Consider the following 22,572-nt stretch of genomic DNA (forward strand, 5'->3'; position numbering starts at 1 on the left):
CGAGAGCCCGTCCTGTCCATTACAGCTAGTGGCGCGAGGAGCAATTATTTCATTGGGCCGCTGCCGTCTCCGAGTCCCCGCCCTGCCGTTCTCATTGGTCGAATTTTTTTTAACCGAACTGTTATCCTCGGAGCTGATAGGCTGGAAAGTCTTGAGGGGGGGAACAAAAAACACCTTCCCTGAAGCCGCGCCCTGACTTCTGGTTGGTTAACGCTTCAGTAAAAAGGCACGCCCCATGTTTTTAGCCCCACCTCCGAACTAACGGTAGATGTTTGCCCCGCCCCTTTTGTCTTTAGTGACTTCTAACGGTCATCTGGGAGAGGGGGCGGGGCACAAGTTGATTGGCGTAGATGTAAGCCAATGAGAAGGCAAGTTTGACTAATAACAGCGACGGGTGTAGAAATCGCCTAGTGTTCCCGCCCCCCCAAAAACACTGTGAGGTGAGGGACTGAGGAATGTGTATTAGCTGGTATTCTCCTCAGAGGAGAAGGTGTGAACCTACAGTGCTTTATAAACAAAGCTTAATAATAAAAATAAATAACAAAATAAATAATAAAATAAATAATAATAAATATTAAATATAGATACTTAGATTTAATATTTATTATTATTATTATTGAGCTTTATGTATTAATAATAATAAATTAATAAATTAATTTATTAATAATTGTTATTTCATTATATATCAATAAATGTATTGTTGATATTAAACATAAATATTTATATTTAATATCAATAATAAATTTGTTTATATATATACAGTATATAATTAAATAAATGTTGTTTAATATAATTAAAATATATTTAATTATAATAATAAAAAATATTAAAATTAAATATAAATATTAAATATATGAAATATTAATATTGATATAATTAATATTAATGAAAACATTAAATAATAAAAATATATTCTCAGTAGGGGGAAAAACAGTCCCGTTAAAATAAGTGGTGCCTTTGGAGGAGTTACCTTTATATAATTCATAAACCTCAATGGGAATTATTATTATTATTATTATTATTTATATTCTGCCTTTTCCTGTGGGAATCAAGGCGGATTACAACACAAAATATAACAATAAACTATCATAGAAATTCACAATAATCAACAATCCCATCTCCCATAAGGCAGGCTTGTCTGCTTTCTCCTTTCCTTTTAGATTTACTGTTCACACAAGTTCATTCAGTGTGGCATTTTGGAGGCAGCAGCTGCTGCTTATAATGTAGGCAAAGTTTTGTACACAAAATGTCTGCTTTTTCAGCCCAAATAAAAGCAAATAGATGCACAAGACTCTGGAGACCAGGGTTTGAATCCTCCTCTCTCAGCCATGGAAACCCACCTTGGGCAAGTCGCACTCTCTCAGCCTCAGAAGAAGGCAAAGGCAAACCCCCTCTGAACAAACCTTGCCTTCCTCCTCCTCCTATGCCTTCAGGTTGTTAGATTTAGGAGGCAAACCTATCATGGGGGTTTCTTGGCAAGATTTGTTCAGAGGAGATTGGCCATTGTTTTCCCTTGAGGCTCAGAGAGTGTGACTTCTTGACCAAGGTCACCCAGTGAATGGTTTCCAACTTCAAACCCAGTGAGTTTCATGGCTGAGCTGGAAATCAAACCCTGGTCTCCAGAGTCATAGGTCCAAAGCACACTGCAGAAATAATCCAGTTTGAGACCACTTTAACAGCCCTGGCTCAGTGCTGGAGAATCCTAGGAACTGGAGTTTATTGTGGCACCAGAGCTCTCTGACAGAGGAGGCTAAATGTCTAACAAAGCTACAGTTCCCAGGGCAGTTAAAGCGGTCTCACATTGGATTATTTCTGCAGTGTGTTTGGGACCATAGTGTGACACTCAAACCATCACCAACTCCACCACAAAGCCTGTCAACAGATTTGCAGCCTAGGCAAATTGAAGTCCTCTGCTTGCAATTTCATAAAAGTTATGCCCATATTGCAATAAACAGAAATACCCTATGGGATCTTTAAGGCTAGCATAGCGTGACTGCAGGCCACAGCCCAACTTTCACTTGAATGAAGCAGTTACATAAAAGGATACAAAGTCACATAGGCAATATTGTAATGCAGCAGATGAAATAACTTTGTAGTGCTTATGTCTCATTGTTTTTAGCCTTTTAGGATCCTTAATAAAAACCAACCTGCATGCAAAGTAGAAGCAAGAAAGGCTTCTTCCCTAAGGTTTCAGATCTGAAATTTGGCAGCAGAATAGAGGGCAGGCTGGAATGAAAGGAGGTTCAATGTTCAGTTTGGGGACTTAAATTTCATTTTCATGGAGGCTGAGAATGTGAATATATATATTCAGCATGATGTTGTTGTGTGCCTTCAAGTAATGTTGACATATATAGTGACCCAGTGGGTTTACTTGGTCAAGTGGAGATTCGAACTCTGGTCTCCAGAGTTCTAGTTCAATGCTGGCTCTTTCACTTTCAGTGCAAGGAAAATAAAATTGTAGATAAAAATCTAAGGGTGCATCCAGATTGATTCAAAGGACCAGAAAGTCCCAAATTTTGTTCCTTTTGATTCTGATTTAATTTTTGAAATCTATGCATGTTTTATCCCAGAATATTTTCTGTCAGCTCCCAGCATGATCAGAGACTTTTCATACCAGCTCCTCAGCTTCTAGATACTGTCATGGTTTCCTTCTTTAAAGAAAGACTGAATTGCTAAAAGGGGGGGGGGGGGGAAGGAAGACAGACGGGAGCAGCATAGGATAGGCTAGATGGTATAAAGCAGTATATAAATGAAACTGCTATCAACCTTCTCCAGCCATATGGCTTCTTCTGAGGGGGCCCTTCCTCAAAGCCAAACATGGGAGTGTCACACAGATACCTACAGTGTGGCAGCACAGAGTACTCCACTTTAAGTGCAGAAAAGATCCTTCACAACTAAGCTTTTGGGGGCATGGCAGGCTTTGGTTGTTTCTCTGCAATGCTATCACCTCAACAGGAAAACAACTGGTATGGTTCTCCAGAGCCCACCAATTCTCTGCTCTAGAGACCTTCTGGCTGCAGCACTTTCCACAACTGGAGGGCAGCTAGTGAGCCTTTCCAGAGCAGAAGTGGTGGACCACTTCTTGCAAGCGCAATTCATTGCCTCTTGTACTCCACTGCTCGAAGTGGCTGCTTCATTCTGTCTCACAGGAGAGTCAGTTCTATGAGATGTACAATCACCATACCCTTTATTTGAATGTCAAAATTCTTCTGGTTGATAGCTAGAGTCAACCTCTAGTGGTAACTGCCTCCTGCAAAATACAGGAATTCAGGAAAAGTAGATGCTACCAGAACACAGAACAGATTCGTGCAAGGACCATCTTTCTCTGGAAAAATAAAACCTTACCATAGCATTATGTTTCCCTGTCAAAAACAGACAATAGGAGGAATAAAACACAATGCTGTCTAGATCTGGATAATAATTCTTCCATATTATGAGGGGACAGGGAGAAACCTAATACAGAGCCCTACCTCTGTGTGCTATCTTGTTCCACTTTCAAATAATGCACTATATTATATATTTGTGTCCGTGAACCATTTCCTGCTCTTTCTCTTATTAATGAAATCATTCACAAAGACTACTGCAAAGTTATTTATTGATCTGCTGGCTGCATATTGTTAACAGCAATACAGTACACGTTAAATAGGAAAAATTATCTTGGTCACATTGAGTTCTATGACAACACTGTTGATATTACAAAGAAACAAGAACATTTTTGTGGGACCCAATTGCACTCTGCACCAAGTACTAATAATGTGTCCATACCTCCTGCTAGGAAACAGCCCAGGGAAAGGTCTACCCAACATGGCCTTGGAATGACAAGCCTGAGAGAGGAAAACCAAGTAGGGTAGGAGCAGGCCCAACAGTAGGTGACAACCAGGATCAGGTAAGACAAGCACTATCTGGTCCACATATATTTGTGGGGAGGCTTTCAGGACCAGTTAATATATAAGTAGATTAAGAATGGTGTAGTAACTGGAGAAAGGGTTTTGGAATGTAACTCAGACTGTTTTTAAAGCTACATTTGCATTCAGAAGAAGGTCAAAGCCCACAGGGGAATGTTAACAGCAGCATGGTTATCAAAATTAAACATGGGAAGTCAGATGATTTCTTAGTCACAAAGCAGTTTGTTGGGTGTTTTGTTACCAGTAAACCAAGCAACTACCACTTTCTCCTCAGAATCCAGTTATCATACGTTTGTGAGCTCATTTACCCCAAACTAGACAACAGTATCAATTGGCAAAGGTGCTCTTCACAGCTGCTACAATGTGCTTTGCACTAATCCCAAACAGATCCAGGAGCTCAGATGGTTTTCCACTCCGTGGTACTCCTGACACAGCCAGGCTGTGGACTAAGATACCAGGTTCTTCGGAGACAGCTGATGCCACAGCATCCCCAATACCTCCTGGAGACAGAAAGAAAAAAATCATTTCAGCTAGGAAACTTTTCCAAAGCATGCTTAATTATTTATATAGCCCCATGAGTATAGACAGTGTTATACAAATACAAGACAATAAAACAGACAGCCTGCCCTCCCTCTTTTTTTTAAAAAAAAAAAGGAAATATGGGAAATACCAGCATAAAAGCCTATGCAAAACAGTTCCAAAAACAAGACATCCAAATACATATGATCTGAATATACAAAATTTAAAAGTATAATTAAAATGAAATGCCAAAAGGTTAAGAAAACAAAGACATTTTTAATTGAAGTTTAAAAAACAGTAACTGATGGAGCAGTCCACAGATGTCTTCCAAAAGCCATAGTACTTCAAACCTCTTTCCTGGATATTCCCAAGAATTCATTTCTTTCTTTTGACTGCAAAATAAAACTTCTTTGGCAGCATTCTCCCTCACAAACTGACTATAAGTATAGGAATATCACTAACATCTTTTTCGGGAGAAAGCTGCCAACAAAGACATCAATTATTAACTCAAGATAAACTCCTATGTGGCCTCAGATAAGTAGGGACAAAAGTGGGCACATAGGTTGAGGGACTACAAGGCTTTTTCATTGGCTCATGGGAGTAGGAAGCCAACTGGCAACCATTCATGAGTTAGATTAAACCTGCAGTTTACAAATTAATTTAGTTGACAGGTCAGAACACATACTTTTCTACTTTACATTAATAAAGCACAACCTTTCTATATTATCAACTGTGTTTTTGTAACTGCTGGGTTCTTGACAGAATATGACAAAAAATTCCACAAGCGTATGTGTAGCCTGTACAATTAGTAGCTGTGGAAACAAAATCCTTCTGGACAAAAAAGCAAGATAGTACATAATTTATAGGGACTGGTACTCTTCATGAGCATCCTGGTCCATGGTCACAAAACCAATTAGCTTTCCCCACTCCCTTCTGAAAAAAACACACTGAGTTCCCTACTTACCCTCTTTGTAGTGATCCTCAACAGTAATGATACGGCCCCCAGTGGCTCTGGCATTGGAGATGATGGTGTCAGCATCCAAGGGCTTGATGGTAAAGGGGTCAATCACCCGGATATAAATGTCTAAGAAAAAGAAATGGACTAAGGAAGGATGGAGCAAGGAGCTGCATGGGCAGGAGACAGGGTCAAATCAATACCCTGATATCTAGTTATGCTTGCAGGCTACAAAATTCCAGCAATCCATTACCTTGTTTGGCCAGCTCATCAGCAGCTGCAAGGGCCTCATGGAGTGTAACACCTGCTCCAATAACTGTCACCCTGTCAGCATCATTCTTACGCACAACCTATAAAAGACATATAAGGCAGAATACATTTGTAGATCCACCAACATACCACAGGAACAACTTAAAATGAGACAAACGGCCCATTTAGGATATGGCTATTCCATAATATAAAACAAAATCTCATCTTTGGATTCAAGATCAGACTCAAAGTTGTCCTCAGGAGATAAGCTTTAAATGAAAACTAAACTACTTTTTAAATTCATGTACTGAGTGTCATCCAATTTATATGCTCAGTTCCAAGGCTTCCTGTTCAATATAAACAATGAATCACAGGTGCACATAAATCCATGTTCTTTCCCAACTTTACCTACTGCAAAAGCAAAATGTTATGAATGCCTTATATTTTTTGCTGCTTAGCAGGATTTTATGCTGAAGTCCAGGGCAGCATTTGAGAAAACAAATATATTTATTTAGGATTTATTTGGCTCAAGCAAAATATTATTTACGCTGTCCAAAGCACTGTACAAAAGCCCCATTTAGGTCACACCCTATTTCAGAGTCTGCTTAAAGGCAACCTAAGATTCTTCTCCAGACACAAGATCCTATGCCTTATCTCTACAGCTGGAAACATCAGAAACCTGACTCCATGCTTAGCTGAAAAGATCTAATGCCTGTGGAATGCCTTTGGCCTCTCTTAATTTCATGGTTATGTGTCCAAGTAATGTCAGTCCTCTGCCATCTAGTGGTAGACACATATGTCAAGAATACTCACTCCTGTGTACTCCTTTTGGCCTGAATTTTGAGGACTGGCCAACAAGACTGTCTAGTAGACTTGGCTATACAGTAAAATCATTAATACTGTTCATAAGAGTCAACAAGACTGGCCCTAGATATCTGTCAGTGCCTAGCATCTGACAAGTAAGATTTTGTTGGGCCCATGCTCTAAGTAAGGGTGTGTTCAGAATAATGAACACATTAGCCCAGCTTAGCCCAGTGATGCCACACTTTTTCATGTATGTTTTGGGTCACTGCATTTCAAAAATCAAAAGTCAAAGCTTCCTCCACCATCTCTATGGACCAGAATATTTCACACCAAGTATCTATTCTTTATATGTTATGCATCTCTAATTCCAATTCCAGAGCAAAACTGGAGAAACCTATTTCTTCAAGTTCTAATGCTCAACTGTTTCTTGTATGGAAGAGGCTATAGCCCTTTACCTTGGCATGGCCAATGTCAAATTTTTCTTCCTGGGAGTATAGAATGGGAGTCTCTGGACGGCTGGTTCGAATGAAACATATCCCCTGAGGAGCAAAAATACACAGTTCAAAGGAAAAGAGACAGCAGAGCACCAAAAATAGCACAATTTCCCATGGTACCGCACATTCTACAGCACAGGAGGTCACACATTAAGTTCAAAGGGCTCTGTAAACACCAGAATTATTTGGAAATAGGAGGTTACCTAGAAGGCACAGTAGAATAATATGCTTCAAGTAGTGTTCACTTAAAGCATTTTTAATGAGGCTATTGATCACAAAGTGGTACTCAAATAGAAAAGCAAGAAACAAAAATAAAAAATGTCACATTAGCAACTACACAGGATAAATTGAGAAGCCGCTCTCAAATGTGTAGTGTCTTTATCTTTTTTTGGAAGGCAGAGAAACAGTCTTAATCTTGTAAGCCGCCTCGATTGCATTTTGTAGAGAGGTGGGATATAAATTATTACTATTATTATTATTATTATTATTATTATTATTATTATTGATCCACATACCTTGGTATTGGCTGCCAAACAGACTGCATGTTCAGTGGAAACAGCATCACTTGGGTAGAATACAGTGCATCCTGGAATGGTTCTGAACATAGCTATATCTTCTAAGGCCATCTGAGAGGGCCCATCCTCACCTAGTGAGGCAGACCAAGGAAGAGAGAACCATATAACTCATCTGCCATATAAATTCAAAAGCTATGCTAGGCACTCAAGAACATCAGGTGTGTTCCTCAGTTATTTTATTATTGTTGCCATACGTTAGTCAATTCCAACCTATGGCAACCCTGTCATAGGATTTTCTTGGCAAGTTTTTTCAGAGGTGGTTTGCCAAAGCCTTCCTCTGAGGCTGAGTGTGTGTGATATGCCCAAGGTCACCCAAGGGATCTCCATGGCTGAGCAGAGATTTGAACTCTGGTCTCTCACTTGAATCACTATACCACACTGGTACAAAGTAGAAAAATTCTTCAAATGCTAATAACTGATAAATATAAAGCATTCTATACCTTCCACAGTCATGATGATAATCATGTGACTTTCCAGATGTTGGTGGATATTTCCCATCACCCTTCATAAGTGGATGTGTTTGGCCAGGGCTATGGGACTTGAGAGTCCAAAAACAAATGCATCCCTGAGGAAATGTGGGCCCCCTATTTTTAAAAGATGGCTTGCCCTTGAAGTAGTACAGATCATTATAGCATCTCATTCTGGCCTGAGAAGAGAACTGACATCACTGGTCAGCATTCCCAGGCTATCTATCATTCTAATTTGTTCTTATGTGCCTTCAAACCCACTACAACTCATGACAACTCTCCCATCAGGTTTTCTTGGCAATGTTTCAGAGGAGTTTTACTATTGCCTTTCTCTGTACCTGAGAAAATGAGATTTGCCATAGGCCACCCAGTGGGTTTCCACGGCTAAGTGGGGATTTGAACCCTGGTAGCCTGGAGTCCTAGTCCAACATGGAAACCAATCCTTTTACCTCTTAATATTAAGGAGGTAAAGATGCTATGCAGCTTGTACAATACAGGATTTATTTTAAGAATCCAAAGCCAATTTTCCAGAAATATGCTTCGGCTCCATGCAGATTTACCCTACATGGTGGCTCAACTAGGTAGTTTAGACTAGTGCCCCTGAGGCTATCAGATATGGAAGATCTGCTATTATTGTCTGATAATTGCCAGGGATCAATACAAAATTTGTGCCCATTGGTTACAACTGTTTCTTTCTTTCCTGGAACCAGTATCCTGTGACTCAGGAACTGGTCCTGGTCCAGGGACCATCACTTTGAGTAGCACTGGTTTAGGCCATTTCAGAATCAGCTGAATCACTCTCTTTCAACCCAAGCTGACTACTTCTGTACATGCAGGAGAGCCATTTGATACCATGAAAGGGGATAGGACAGGAAATGAAGTAGGAAATCTCAGCACGCATAAACCTGGATAGGGGGATGCAAGGTAGGATTTTCTGAAAGTTACAAGGACTGCAAAAACAGTCTTGAGGGACTGAATGCCAACTTTGCAATAAACAATATAACACAAGCTTGCAGCCAATACATACCAATAGAAACTCCAGAGTGAGAGCCACAAAGCTTTATATTTCCTTGGGAAATGGCACCCATCCTGATATGGTCAAATGCCCGGGTAAAAAAGGCAGCAAAGGTGCTGGCAAATGCAATGGTGCGTTTCCGAGCAGCACAACCTAGGGCTACACTGACCTGAAGAACAAGAGAAAGTGTTCTTTTAAAAAAAAATCACTAGAGACCCACAAAGCAATTTCACATTTTGAGACTCACCATGTTCTGCTCAGCAATAAAACATTCTATATAGCGTTCAGGATGAGCCTGCTTGAAGAGCTCAGTGAAAGTAGAGTTCTTAGTGTCACCATCCAAGGCTATCACATGGGAGTTAGCATTTCCTAGCTTAGCCAGTGCTAAACCATAGGCTTTTCGGGTGGCCACCTGAAAAAAAAAAAGGGGGGGGGAGAAAGGAGGTGAGTTTCAATCCACTATATGACACCTATAATTTGCCACAAACCAAAGGGACACTCTTAGTTCAAAAGGTGAAGATTGTACTTCTTCATAATTCCCTCCCTTTTTATACTTTTCCCATGCTAAACTTGGAAATATTCTTTATTTTTCTTAACTAGAAAAGGACTAAAACAACTTCCCCAAATAATCCAGTTCAAGTTACATGTGAGAATACCTCAAGTCTTTATCAAATTGCTATTGGGTGGGTGGAATGGAAGGAAAAAAAGATGTAAGAACAGTTACTCACTCTCTCTTGAATTCAATATACACATTTGTTGTTATGCACATTTTTTCCTGACTTGCATAAAACATACTTAATTTGCAAATTTAAATTGGGAGGGGTTTGTTATCAGAAGGGAATCATGAAGATATGGCTGGGAAGAGACCTCATGTGATTGAGCAATTTTTTTGGGTCACAGGATAATTTTGGGATTCACACTAATTGTCAAAACACCAACACCAAGAAATAGATTGAGGTCTGCTGCTGTGTACTGAACAATACAGAGGGTCCTAAAATCGATTTTAAAAGTGAACAGCTGTTCCTAGAGGTTTCCAGAACAAGCCATTCACACCCCTGTTTCTGGCCAAAATGAAAATGGCTTTCCAGCAACTCTGGAGGGATCAGGGTTATAAAAACAACCCTGGGAATGGAGCATGGAAGGCAAAATATTGACTGGTCATCCTTCCTCTTTCCAACCAAAGCACCCAAAACCAATGTTTTCTACAATGAGAAGTAGAATAAACAAGAATAGTTATTTCTTGTTATTAAAAAAAAAAGTATCAAAGCTGGGATTTGGGGAGCTCTGTGTTGTATGCAAGCAATGACAAAAATTCTCTGACAAAGCTGCAAATCAAAGTTAACATGATACATGTGAGACTAATGATGAGAATCTGGATCAACTGCTAGTGTGGAAAGAAGAAAACTGATGTAATACCTTTTCCCCAATTTTGAAGGCAGGTGGAGAGGGCATCCTGATATTCATGCAATTGACTTCTGGCACATCTTGTGCAGGTGGTTGGATAGGCAAGACTTTATTAGTCTCAATTTGGCTCTGAATAGAGTTGATGATAGACTCCACTTTGTCCTTTGGCATAGGCTTTCCATGCCAGTTGTCAGCATCTTCCACACCTGAAACAAAGAACATTTAGTAAATACCATCAGGCAACTGGAATGACACTGCATCACAACTCCCCACACTCATGACAAGAGACCCATATTCACCTGGGATTCCTCGCCCTTTGAATGTTTTGGCCACTATAGCTGTAGGCTTCCCCTTCTGCTGACTTGCTTGCCACAGAGCCCGACACAGTTCTTCAACATCATGACCATCTACGACATAGGTGTTCCACCTAGCAGAAAAGGAGATGCTTGCCATTAGCAGTAGGCTCCTTGCTAGAACAAGGACAAAAGCTGCTGGCAACACTTACCCAAAGGCTTCACAACGCTTGCGATAGACATCAATGTCATGCTTTAATGGTGCTGCTTCACTCTGCCCCAGCCGGTTGACATCAAAAATGGCTACCAGATTGTCCAGTTGGTAATGAGATCCAAACTGCAGGGCTTCCCATACAGAGCCCTCCGAGGATTCACCATCACCCAACAAGCAATACACTCGGTAACTGAGAAAGAATAAACCACATCAGTAAAGCAATGGAAAGGGAAAAAATATGTCTCGCACAACCCATCTTTTGGCTTTCCTTAATACTCCTGAACTTTGAGTGAGGTTCAAAACAAGAAGTGGGCAATGCTTACTACCCATAAAGCAACAGGCTCCATTGTGTACTTTGCATTTGTAGAAGTGTGGCCCATGGAATTCATGTGACCCACAGGTCATTTGAAGCCTGCAAGGGGTTACCCCATTTTTAATTTTTTTAAATTAAAATTTCCCTCCATCTCTTGGTGATAGGGGGCATTTCCCCCAAGTTTTGACAGGCTGTTTTAGGTCTAGGAAAAGCCTTATTGAACCAGGAACTTTAAAACATCGCGGTATGTGTAGGGTATATTTAGTTAAAAAAAATTAAAGTTTAAAAACATATATATTTGGGGGAATGGCCCTCCAAGTCCTGCTGAGGGCCTGCATGCCCCCCCCTCCCGCCCCGACTTCTGAGAATTATCTGCTGTTTGCAGATTTGTCATTAACATCTCACCTGGCTTTATCAAAATATTTTCCTGTATAGGCCATTCCACAGGCAGCTCCTAGGCCCTGTCCCAGTGAACCAGTGGCCACATCCACAAAAGGCAGCCTCTGTTAAGCCGAGAGAGAAAGAGCAACTGAGTGAGTTGGAACAGAGAATGAACACCATTGTACATTAGCCATTACAGACAGATTAGATTTAAAGAAATGTGTTGTTTGTCCTCTACAGATTAAGACTCAATTCACATCTCTTTCCATATGAACACAAAGAGAACATTTTGGTATGCAACCTGAGCAACACACAGATGTACCTATCTAAGTAACTACAGTAGTTCAATATTCAAGGTCTATTATTGCAACATTAGCTAGTCAACAAAGTAATTTTGCAGAGTAGAACAAGGCCTATTTCACTCACTGACTATGATTCTTTATCACTGAACCACCACAATGCAGAAGAAAAATAAGACTGTTTTGGCAACCCTGGCATTCTACCAATAATTTGTATGTGTCAGTTGCTCACCATGAGTAAGCAATTATCAGCACTGCTATGGCATTTATATTCAACTTTCCTGCTACTCAGTGATCTTAAAAATAACTTACTGCCATCAAAAATATACTCAACTAATATACCAAATATACAAAACAAGATTGTTAATAAGATTAATACCCCTATTATAAACTGCAACCAAGCATTAAGTCAAATGATGTATTCACGAATCATAGCATCTAGCAGTAATTTTCTTTTCTATGTGCATTTCATCCAGGATCATTCCAAGACAGTAGTGAAACATAACACAACCCTGTAGATGACAGGCAGGGTAACAAGTTGTTTGGCACAAATAGGAAACGCTTCTCTACAAAAAGCACTTACTGGAGTTGGGTGGCCTTCCAAATCACAGTTTATTTTCCTCAAATTCAGAAGTTCTGGCTCTTTGATATAACCAGCTTCAGCCCATGCAGCATACAGCACAGGTGCAGCATGGCCCTGTTGCAAGAAACAAAGCCAAAGAGAGTTTAGTTCAGAAGGTGGATTCTACATGTAACCCCTCCCCAAGACAGCGTTGGCAACCTCCACACTACCCTGTACTGCGCCCTTTTTTTCTGGCAAAAAGGGAGAATGAACTCTTCTGGGCACCTTGAGGAGTAGAAGGTCACCTTCTGTGCCATCCACTAATGTCACACATTGGTTAACATAAAAAATATATTTTTAAACAGCAAAAATGGATTTCCAAATTTCATTTGGGGGGCATTTTTAGCAATCCATGTGGCCCCCAGTCCCACCAGAGTTATCTACCGCAGTCTACATATGGGAGGCCCTCCACTTTTGCTGGGGTTAAGGGCACAGGACACGGGTGAAAGAGGGGTAAATGCAAATAAAAAACACAATCTTTTTACCTGAGAGGACACCACTCTAGCAATCTCTAAATCCTTCAGAGCAACTCTATGGCCATCATCTGCTAGACATTGACCACAGAATTGTGCTGGAGGACCTACAAATGCTTAGAAATGTGTTGTCTCTAGGAATCTCTATGTCCTCCGGTGTGACTTTTGGCAGAGGTTGACCAGAGTCATGCTGGAAGACCTAGATATTCATAGAGAGAACATATTAATCAAATTCATGAATAACCAAATCTGTAGTTTCCAGGACCACTACCTAAGGTGTGAGTGTTTTAGGCCAAATGGGATAAGAAAACCAGCCAAACTCTCTGCAGTGCTTGGTATTTTAGGTCCCAAACGACCTCCTATCAGTCTCAAGAATTTGAAACTTATTCAAAATTTGTTCCAGTGGACACGCTGGCTGGGTTGTGCTGGTCCAAAAACAATTCATGTTTCCAGGCTCTGCCCCCCTCCCTCACAGAGAGAAAGAATGCACCAGAATACACACCTTGGAGAGCACAAAGCGGTCATTGCTGGGGTGGCCTGGCTCCTGGGGCCTGTAGCGCATGGTGTGAAAGAAGAGGACGGACATGATCTCTGCAGCACTGCAGCATGATGTGGGGTGGCTACAGAGAAAGAAGGCAAACAAGCAAAGGGCAATCCATGAGAACAGTAACAGGGACTCAGAGGGGAGAGACCAAAGAGTGAAGGTTGGAGACACACAGGCATCCATCCACCCTCAACCTACCGCATCAAGCTTGGCAGAAAAAGATCCCTGAATCCAGAATTCATAGCAAAGCAGCAAACAAGACCCTCATATAGCTGGGAGTTGTTAAACACTTTCACAAAGTGCCTGACACTTTGAATGACCAAGTCAGGGAAGGGTCACACCAGGGTGACCAGCTGTCCTTCTTTTCCTGGACATGTCTTACATTTCAGCCTTTCTGTCCAGGAGGAATTCCACAATGCCCTTCATTTTGAGCATGACTAAGAAGCATCAATGTAAAGTTGAAGGCCTTCATGGCTGGCATCCATCAATTTTTGTGGATTTTTTGAGCTATGTGGTCATGCTCTAGAAGAGTTTATTCCTGACGTTCCACCAGCATCTGTGGCTGGCATCTATAGACTTCTACAGAAGTCTATATATACTGTTGGTTGGGAGGAGGTGATTTCCATGTTAATCTGCATATTGTTCTGTTGCTGAATGGCAAGGCCCGCAGGAGATAGATATATATCACACACATACATACACCCTATCTCTTCCATGCCAACATTTTCTGAAGATGCCAGTCACAGATGCTGGCCGAAAACGTCAGGAATAAACTCTTCCAGATTGGTGGCCACCTAGCCCAAAAAACCCACAAAAAAAAACTAAGCACAATGTATATTTATAGTGGTATTTTTAGCTTTTTTTTGTAATATCCTACTTCCCCCCCCCTTGCATGTCCACTATTCTGCGATGGCCTTGTCCTCCTTTGTGGTGATGGCATCTGGCCACCCTGGGTCACACCCTCCCAGCCTGCCCAGGGATCATGGGAGGGAAGAGTGGGCCTTTCCAATGAAACACCCTGGGACAGGGATTACACCTCTGGTCTCTGTGGGTAGATCTCTGAGTGTCGGATGAAGACTCTGGAGACCAGGGTCTGATTCCCTGTTGAGGTGACCTTGGGCAAGTCACACCCTCTCAGCCTCAGAGGATGGCCATGGCAAACCCCCTCTGAAGAAACATGCCAAGAAAATCCTACATCAAAAATGATTTGTTGGTGTTCTGACTCATGGCGACCTTAAAGCAAACCCATCATTGGGCTTTCCTTGGCAAATTTCTTCAGAAGGGGGTTTGCCATGGCCACCCTCTGAGGCTGAGAGAGTGTGACATGCCCATCCAGAATCAAATGCCCCCAAACCCAGCTCCAGTGATACTCCAGACCCCAAAGACCACTGCCCTCCCTCCAACCCCTCCCAACTACAGAGATCTCCAGGTTCCTCCATGCCACACGCCCTCCGTTTACTCCAAAGGACCCACGTGTGTTGGCACAGGGAGGGATGCATGCCCTCTTCTTTTTGCAGTCCTGCAAGAAAGGAAAGAGGAGAGGGCAAGGGACCCATCTATCTATACCCAGAGTTGGAGGCGCAGGTGGCGCGGATGGAGTGGATCCGGAGCCGGTTGGCGACGTCGCGCAGGGCCTGGAGGCTCTTTTCCTCCGGTTTGGGAAAGCTGCTGCTGGCCATGTTGGATCCTGCTGCAGCGGAGCCTGCCTCGCTAGCCTTTGATCCGGGCTCTGGGCGCCAGAGGAAGTGAGATCAGAGCGAGCACGTGGGGGAACAGAGGAGGATCAGCCCAGCCAAGGCCCAGGAAGAAGAAGAAGAACAAGGACAAGAGCAAGAAGAGGGCCTTGCAGCAAAGCATGCAAATGTAGATCGGCTGCGCTTGGGCCCTTTCTGCTCACATGATGCTTGCTTGCCTGCCTTCCTTCCTGTCTGCCTTTGCCCCTCTGGCTCTTGCTAGCCAGCCACTCCTGGGCTGCATCCACACTGGAGAGATAACCCTGTTTGGCACCGCTCAAGGCTATGGAATTCTGGGACTTGGAGTTTGTTGTGGGGCGCTTATGTAGATTTTCTCCCCAAATGGGATATGCTGTTTCCTTTGTAGCAAGTGTCATTCCTCCCTCTCCAGCAACGCATCATGGATACTTTTCCAACCCTCATATAAACTGGCCACTCTGCTTACTCAGTAGGCAATAAATGCCACTGTGCTCATTGATATGTTAATAAATATGCACAAGTTTGGATCTGCAAGAGCAACGAAATCCACCTGGGAAACTGGATACCAGCCCCACAACATCAGGCAGCTGGGAATGTGGGGAATGCCTCTTCCACTTGCTCAGGGCAGCTGATAAGGCCTGGCTCTGGAGGCTTGGCACAGCATGAGGGGAAGGGGACCTCTGGCAGGTGGCCCAGAGTGTCCCTTTGCCAGGAGACTTGACTGACAACTGCAAGGGACGGCAAGACAGCATGGCACAAGTGCATTTGTACATTCCAGTCCCGGAGCGTGAGGGGAAAGATGCAGCAGCTCCCCATCTGCAACCTGCCATCTTTTTATCTTCCTCTGTGACAATAAGACCCAACGTCCCTCTTGAGTTGGAATACAGAAGCGTGGGCCCTTGTATCTGCTGGGGTTTGGTTCCAGGACACACACTCTCAGTGGAAACTAAAATCTATAGATGCTGAATTCCCATTAAGTACAGCGGCATAGTAAAACACTGTGCCTTCTATACAATGGAAAAATCAAGGGTATCTTTTTGGAATTTGTATTTTAAAAATATTTCCAAGCCATGGATGTTCAAACCCATGAATAAGCAATCTGTGCATACGGAGTGTCAAGCAAATAGGTTTTTTTTGCTTCAGTTGGTGCACTGGAACAATTTGTTCCCACACCTCTCCCTGGGACCTTGTGTGTATAAGCTGCCCCTAATAACTACCATAACTCAAGAGAGGACTCTAGTTACTCTCTGGCGATGAATGATGGCAAGCCATTAAGAGTGGCAAGAGAACACCGCTGGATCTGTCATGCCGGAAAGTTCTCAAGTGCCACCAATATCCTTGGAAAGCGCAGTTACTGAGAAAAAGCCTTACTGAATGATACTATGGTTCACTTGCACAGCATCCATCATTTCAGTTCAGTAACACTTTTTAGTGGACTGTGATCTTTGCTCTTTAGTGGAAGAGGGGACAATGGTTAAGGTCTTATTACTCTGTTCTAGCAAAAACACCAAAGAGTTTTATGGCAGTTTAAATACTTTGGCATAATGGTTTTGTGACTGCAGACCTCTTCAGATGTATTGAGTATTGCCTTAACTGGCAATTATTTATTTATTTATTTATTTATTTATAAGTATTACTGTATTTTCTCTCAGCACACAAGCCCTCCTGAGGCTATGAACAAATAAAAACCAATTAAAACAATACAAAGATAAAAAACATTTTAAAATGCATTAAAATATTATTTTAAACCCCCTTAAAATCAGTCTATAATCAGTCCTAGAATCCAGTTTTGAAACAGTTAAAACAGAAATTTCAAGCATTGAGTGCCATGTGGAACAGTGCTGTTTTAACTGCCTACAAGATGCTTAAAAGAGATGGGGCAGCCTAATGTCCAGTTTGAAAATTGAGAAATAGAAAATTGAAACAGTCAAAGATTTCTTGTACCTGAGATCAAACATCAGCCAGAATGGAGACTGCAGTCAAGCGATAAGAAGACTAGGAATGGGAAGGGCAGCCATGAAAGAGCTAGAGACTATCCTAAAGAGTAAAGATGTACAACTGACAAAATAATAGATGTGTTGGAAAGTTGGAATCGTCCAAGCCATCGTATTCCCCGTCACTATGTATGGATGTGAGTGCTGGACTGGGGAAAAAGCAAATAAAAAGAGAATCAACTCATTTGGGATGTGGTGTTGGAGAAGAGTGCTGAGGATACCTTGGACAGCCAGAAAGACAAACAAATGGGTCTTTGAGCGAATCAGGACAGAAATACCCCTGGAGGCCAGGATGATTAAATTGAAGCTGTCATCCTTTGGCCACATCATGAGAAGGCATAATTCATTGTAAAAGACAATAATGCTGGTAAAGGTTAAGAGTAGAAGAAGGAGAGATAAACTGAACACCAGATAGCTAGACTCAACTATGGAGAGCACAGGCATGAGTCTATAAGAAATGTGCAGAGCAGTGGAAGACAGGAAGACTTGGAGAGCCTGCTTGTACTCCTCTATTTGTAATGTTAGCCTTTTTTGCAAAGTGCTTTGGGGATTTGTTTGGTTTGAAAGGACATATTTAAATACATTAAGTTGTGTGAACAAGGCTTTTGAACAGTATTGTAATGGTTGGGAATGGAAGTTTAAGAGGGTGTACATTATTCTTAAGGCAATTTGGCTTCAGACAAGTTGTCTAGTGCTTGAAAAAGTCACCTCTGTTGGGCAGGGTTGAACATTGTGTTGTTGGACTTCACTTCTCAGAATCCTTCACCAATGGCTATGCTGGATAGGGGCTGCTGAGAGTTGTAGTCCTACAACCACTGAAGAACCACACAATTTCTATAGCTTCTTCAGCTTGTGACTTTCATATCTCATACAGAAAAAAAAAGAACAGCATGGTCCTTCAGCACTACACACTCTCTGCTTGGATTGTGTCCTTACATAACATGTTACCAATTGTCCAAGGCTATTTTGTCTCCTCTGTCCTCCCTTTCTGGAAAACACCACACTAGTTCTAGTGGTGAAAAACAGTCCGTGCAGAAACTCAAAAATGTTTTATGCAAAACTGGGTGCATGCCACACTGGTGGAAAAAAATGTTAATAGGAATCACATGGGAATTCATGGTTATTTCCTGCACTGACCCTGCTAGAAGAAATGGCTCCCATACAACAACAGTATTATATGAACTGACTCCTTGGTCTGTCTGAAGATCATTTAGTGCTGATCCACTTGCCCCCCCTGCACCTAGTGTCCAGACATTTTATGCATCCTGGCTGCCTGGTGAAACTGTCATCTGGTAGTTCTATTACTGATACAGGTTATTCATCAAACACAATGAAGTTTGTAAAAATGTGGCCAGTTCACACAAGCGCTCTGAAGTTATACAGTCATGTTATGTTAGCAAGTTTTCCTAAAACATTTTCTGGGAGATGAGGGGGGCTATATATAAGAAGCAGGGATGGACTAACAAATCAATTAAATATTTATATCCTACCGAGTACCATACGATTTCTGTGTGGCCTACAATAACCTCAGTTTAAGCAACATATTCTACTGCCTGCTGATTCTCTTCACCCAGTCATGCTTTATTCCTTCAGCTGCATTGATACCTCTTCTCAGAGTTAGACTAAAGATGAGGAAGTTGGAAGGAAGGCCAGGGGGAATGCTTTAAGGGAATGGATAGGCAACTAATCTGTAATTATGGGGCTGGACAGATGGGGAGAAAGGGGCGGCGAGACGCTGCCCCTTTCTGCCCCCAATGGAGGCCGTAGCAACCAAACGGCCTCCGGGAGCCCTAAAAAGAACCTGCTCCCAGAGGGTTCTTTTTAGGGTGCACATGGGGTGCCATTGCCGCCCTTGCACTCACCGATGATGTACGAGTGGTGCAGTGCTGTTTGGATGCTGCACCACATATACATCATCATGGCGGCCCCCATAGGAACAGGGGTGAGCCATGATGGTGCTGGCGGTGCACGGTAGGGCTTGGGAGCATGCAGACGCTTCGTTCTTCCGAGCCCTAAAATCAGTCCCAGGCCGGCGCATAGCACCAGTCTGTACCAGGCCTTTGACTCTTTCATTTGTGGTTTCTGGGATTCACACAAATGGGTTATTCTGTACCTGAACATGAAGCTTGACAGATGCAGAATGACCAACTCTTGTGAGACCATGAAGAAGGACAGATTGCTTACCAATAGCAGCAGTTTTTTTGAGTGGCCACATTTTTACAAACTTTACCTGTGCATTTACATCTCCAGGCACAGAATGACCCATTTGTGTGACTCACAGGAACCACAACGAAGATGGGTTAGTTACTCCTCTGGCAGGGGCATCACTAGCAGGTGTGGGCCATACCAGGTGAGACCACTGCTCTCCAAACATCTGCACAAATGGGTTGTGACATTCCCCTGTATCCCTTTAAAACATTAGAGCTCAGTGAAAGAGATGGTGTTAATGGGGCAAGCCCAATGGGAGGAGAAAGGAGAGGCCCCAATTTTAAAAAAAACTTTTTAAAAAATTATTTTAAAATTTTATTTAGGAGCATCACATCTTACCAGATTTTCACTTGAACCATATTAAAGGCTATGGGTATGATATCGTAATCTAAAGGTAATTTTAATTTAAAGATAAAGTAAAGCTAATCCCTTGACATGAATGTCTAGTCAAACCCAACTGTAGGGGATGGTACTCATCTTTGTTACCAAGCTGAAGAGCCAGTGTTGTCCGAGGACTGCTCTGGTGGTCATGTGGCCAGCATGACTGCACCAAACGCTATTACCTTCCCACCAAAGTGGTACCTATCTATCTACTTGTATTTGCATGATTTTGATCTACTAGATTGGCAGAAGCTGGGGCTAGTGACAGGAGCTCACCCCATCATGCAGCACTTGGGCCTCGAACTGCCAACCTTCCAATCTTCTGATCATCAGAACTGGCATCTTAACCACTAAGTCACCGCATCCCTTAGTCTTAATTTTAATTTTGCTAGTTCCTTATTCCACAACTATTGCCATTACATTCAGTGATATGTGGGAATTACTATTTATGAGTAAGATTAGTACAAAAAAACATTACTAAGGATTCTGTATGGTATGGTATGGGAAGAGGTTAATGGGGGGGGGGTGACACCATGGATTATCACACTAGGTGATGCCAACCCTAGTGCCCTTGCCTCCTGACCTGCCATCTCCACTCCCCCAATGCTTCCCTGTCACATTACTGGTAGAAAACAAACATGGGTGCTAGCCACAAAATCCATATTTATACTGCGAGTATACCCTCATAGATGCATTCCAGCCCAAAGTGGCATATCCTTTCAGAAAATACTTTGGAGTTGCTCCAAAGTACTAGCTAGATGCATCGGTTGCTAACTACATGCAACATTTACGTTTCTGTTTGCGACTAACAATTCAGATGCAGAAAAACAAGAAAATACATATTGTGTGTACGTATACATACCTATGCAGAAACGTGTATTTATTGAACCCAACATATAGAAGCTCTTCTTCAGAGGCACTATATAATATAAACCGTATAAAACTATACTATATACCATTTGTATTGAATTTAATTAAACCAACACACAAGATAATCTAATAAAAGGCAATAAATTAAATATTAAAAGCCACACAATTTGAGGGTTTTATAAGAGTGACTGAAATCATGTACATAAAGCGCTCTAAACATGAATAGGTGGGGGGTAACCAGCACTGAGAGTGACTTGGGCAGCTCTTAATTGCTGCATCACACATTTGCAGCTCAGCTACTTTGCTGAGAATAGTGTCTAGGGGCTGGCAAAGATACTTAGGTGGATTAGACTTTCATATCCATGTGAAGACCTGAGGATCTTTTTCTTTTACTGAGGGAGACAACCTGGAACACTTTCAGGTTTCGATGGTCTTCCAGAATGGCCCCTGTCTCATCATCTGTTTGCTGCAACACTGCAATTCCTGAATATGCTCCCTGGATGAGCAAATTATTTGCCACAGGGGAATCATAAGCAAGAGGGAACCAATGGAGTGAGAATTCTGTCTCCAATAAAGATAGAACTCAAAGGCTTTCATGGCTGGCATCCATAGTTTTTTGTGGGTTTTTCGGGCTATGCGGCCATGTTCTAGAAGTGTTTCTTCCTGATGTTTCGCCAGCATCTATGGCTGGCATCTGAAGATGCCAGCCACAGATGCTGGCGAAATGTCAGGAAGAAATCCTTCTAGAACATGGCCGCATAGCCCGAAAAACCCACAAAAAACTAAAGATAGAACTCTTTCATTTGGACTACAACTAGCAAGCTTTACCTGTACAGGACTTACCTGTTTTTCCAGCTATAACAGTACAGCACAGATGCTTCTTGAGAAATTCAATGCTCTACCTAAGAAAAGGGCCAGTAGCTTCACACAGAACAGAGTTAGCCTGGATCTCAATGGAAGTTATTTTGCTGATGCTAATACAACCAAAATTGCTAATGGAACTTTTTTTTTTTATTGTTCTTTGTCCCTGGTCCCTACATGGAAGGAGCTATCCTAAAAACCCTTACTTAATTTACACAACAATTTTGCATGCAGGAAATACTGTCATTCAAATTGATTTGCTTTTGGGAAGCTTCACAACATACTTTCTAATTAAAATGTATTAACTGGAACTTATTTTGGTTACTAGCTATGAATGTTCCCCCACATAGAAACTTATTTATGGCCAAACCCTTTTGCCCCCACAATTTTGTCTTCTCACCCTCCATGAAAATTGTCTAGCTACACCTCTGAGTGACTACTTTAGGTGGAAAAATTGGGATAATGTTAAGGGGGACACAGTGAGAGACTTAATGGATCTCATCTATGAAATCCAGTTCAGAGTTTTGTTCTGGAAGCTGAAATGGTAGAGCCCTAATAATGTTACCCATTGATTTTAATATGGTTCACACAATAAAACTGCCTGGTGGAATGGGCCCACGATTAACAAGCAGGTGAGGAACACTGCATTCTGTTAAGGTTTACACATAAGTTAAAGCTTGTAACTAGCTCCAAAAGTGTTTTATTTTATTCTGTGCTTTTAATGTACTCTTATAATTTAGCATTTATTTAATGTTTACAAGCTGTTTTGATTTTTCAGAAGTGGGATACAAAACACTCGTATAAATTGTTTCACAAAGAAGAATAGAAAGGCAGAGGAAAAACAGAGGGATGTGGGAGCCGTATAAGGCCACACTGTGGAATCTGCTGGGGTGAACTTTCTAACCAAGGGATTAATTGAGATGAATGGCTGCTTGAGACACAAAAAGGAGGAAAAGAAAGGAAGAGTGGGGAAAGGATTTGGCAGCACCTTTGATACGTGTGTTTGTTTCCATACAGCAA

General features: G+C 41.9%; 1 protein-coding gene across 1 annotated transcript; it reads right to left on the reverse strand.

The window, feature by feature from the left end:
- Positions 1-3,578: 3,578 nt before the first annotated feature.
- On the reverse strand, positions 3,579-15,284 carry TKTL1 (transketolase like 1). The gene is made up of 14 exons (XM_042453988.1): positions 15,093-15,284; positions 13,485-13,602; positions 12,471-12,584; positions 11,613-11,710; positions 10,893-11,084; positions 10,687-10,814; positions 10,400-10,593; positions 9,231-9,395; positions 8,996-9,152; positions 7,442-7,572; positions 6,888-6,971; positions 5,633-5,729; positions 5,389-5,508; positions 3,579-4,405 (listed from the first exon to the last, which is right to left on the reverse strand). Exons 1-14 carry the CDS (start codon positions 15,203-15,205, stop codon positions 4,233-4,235), a joined length of 1,884 nt encoding a protein of 627 aa, XP_042309922.1. The 5' UTR covers positions 15,206-15,284; the 3' UTR covers positions 3,579-4,232.
- Between the last annotated feature and the right edge of the window lie 7,288 nt (positions 15,285-22,572).

This window comes from Sceloporus undulatus, chromosome 2, assembly GCF_019175285.1.
Source record: "Sceloporus undulatus isolate JIND9_A2432 ecotype Alabama chromosome 2, SceUnd_v1.1, whole genome shotgun sequence".
In the NCBI taxonomy this organism is placed as follows: Eukaryota; Metazoa; Chordata; class Lepidosauria; order Squamata; family Phrynosomatidae; genus Sceloporus; species Sceloporus undulatus.

Bases quoted from the DNA above. Each gene is read 5' to 3' on its own strand.
- TKTL1 (XM_042453988.1), bottom strand. From the start codon at position 15,205: ATGGCCAGCAGCAGCTTTCCCAAACCGGAGGAAAAGAGCCTCCAGGCC. The intron at 7,573-8,995 runs GTATGTATTGGC...CTGCCTCACTAG, and splicing joins TCACTCTGGAGTTTCTATTG to GTGAGGATGGGCCCTCTCAG. The intron at 4,406-5,388 runs GTAAGTAGGGAA...TTCTGTCTCCAG, and splicing joins TGAGGATCACTACAAAGAGG to GAGGTATTGGGGATGCTGTG.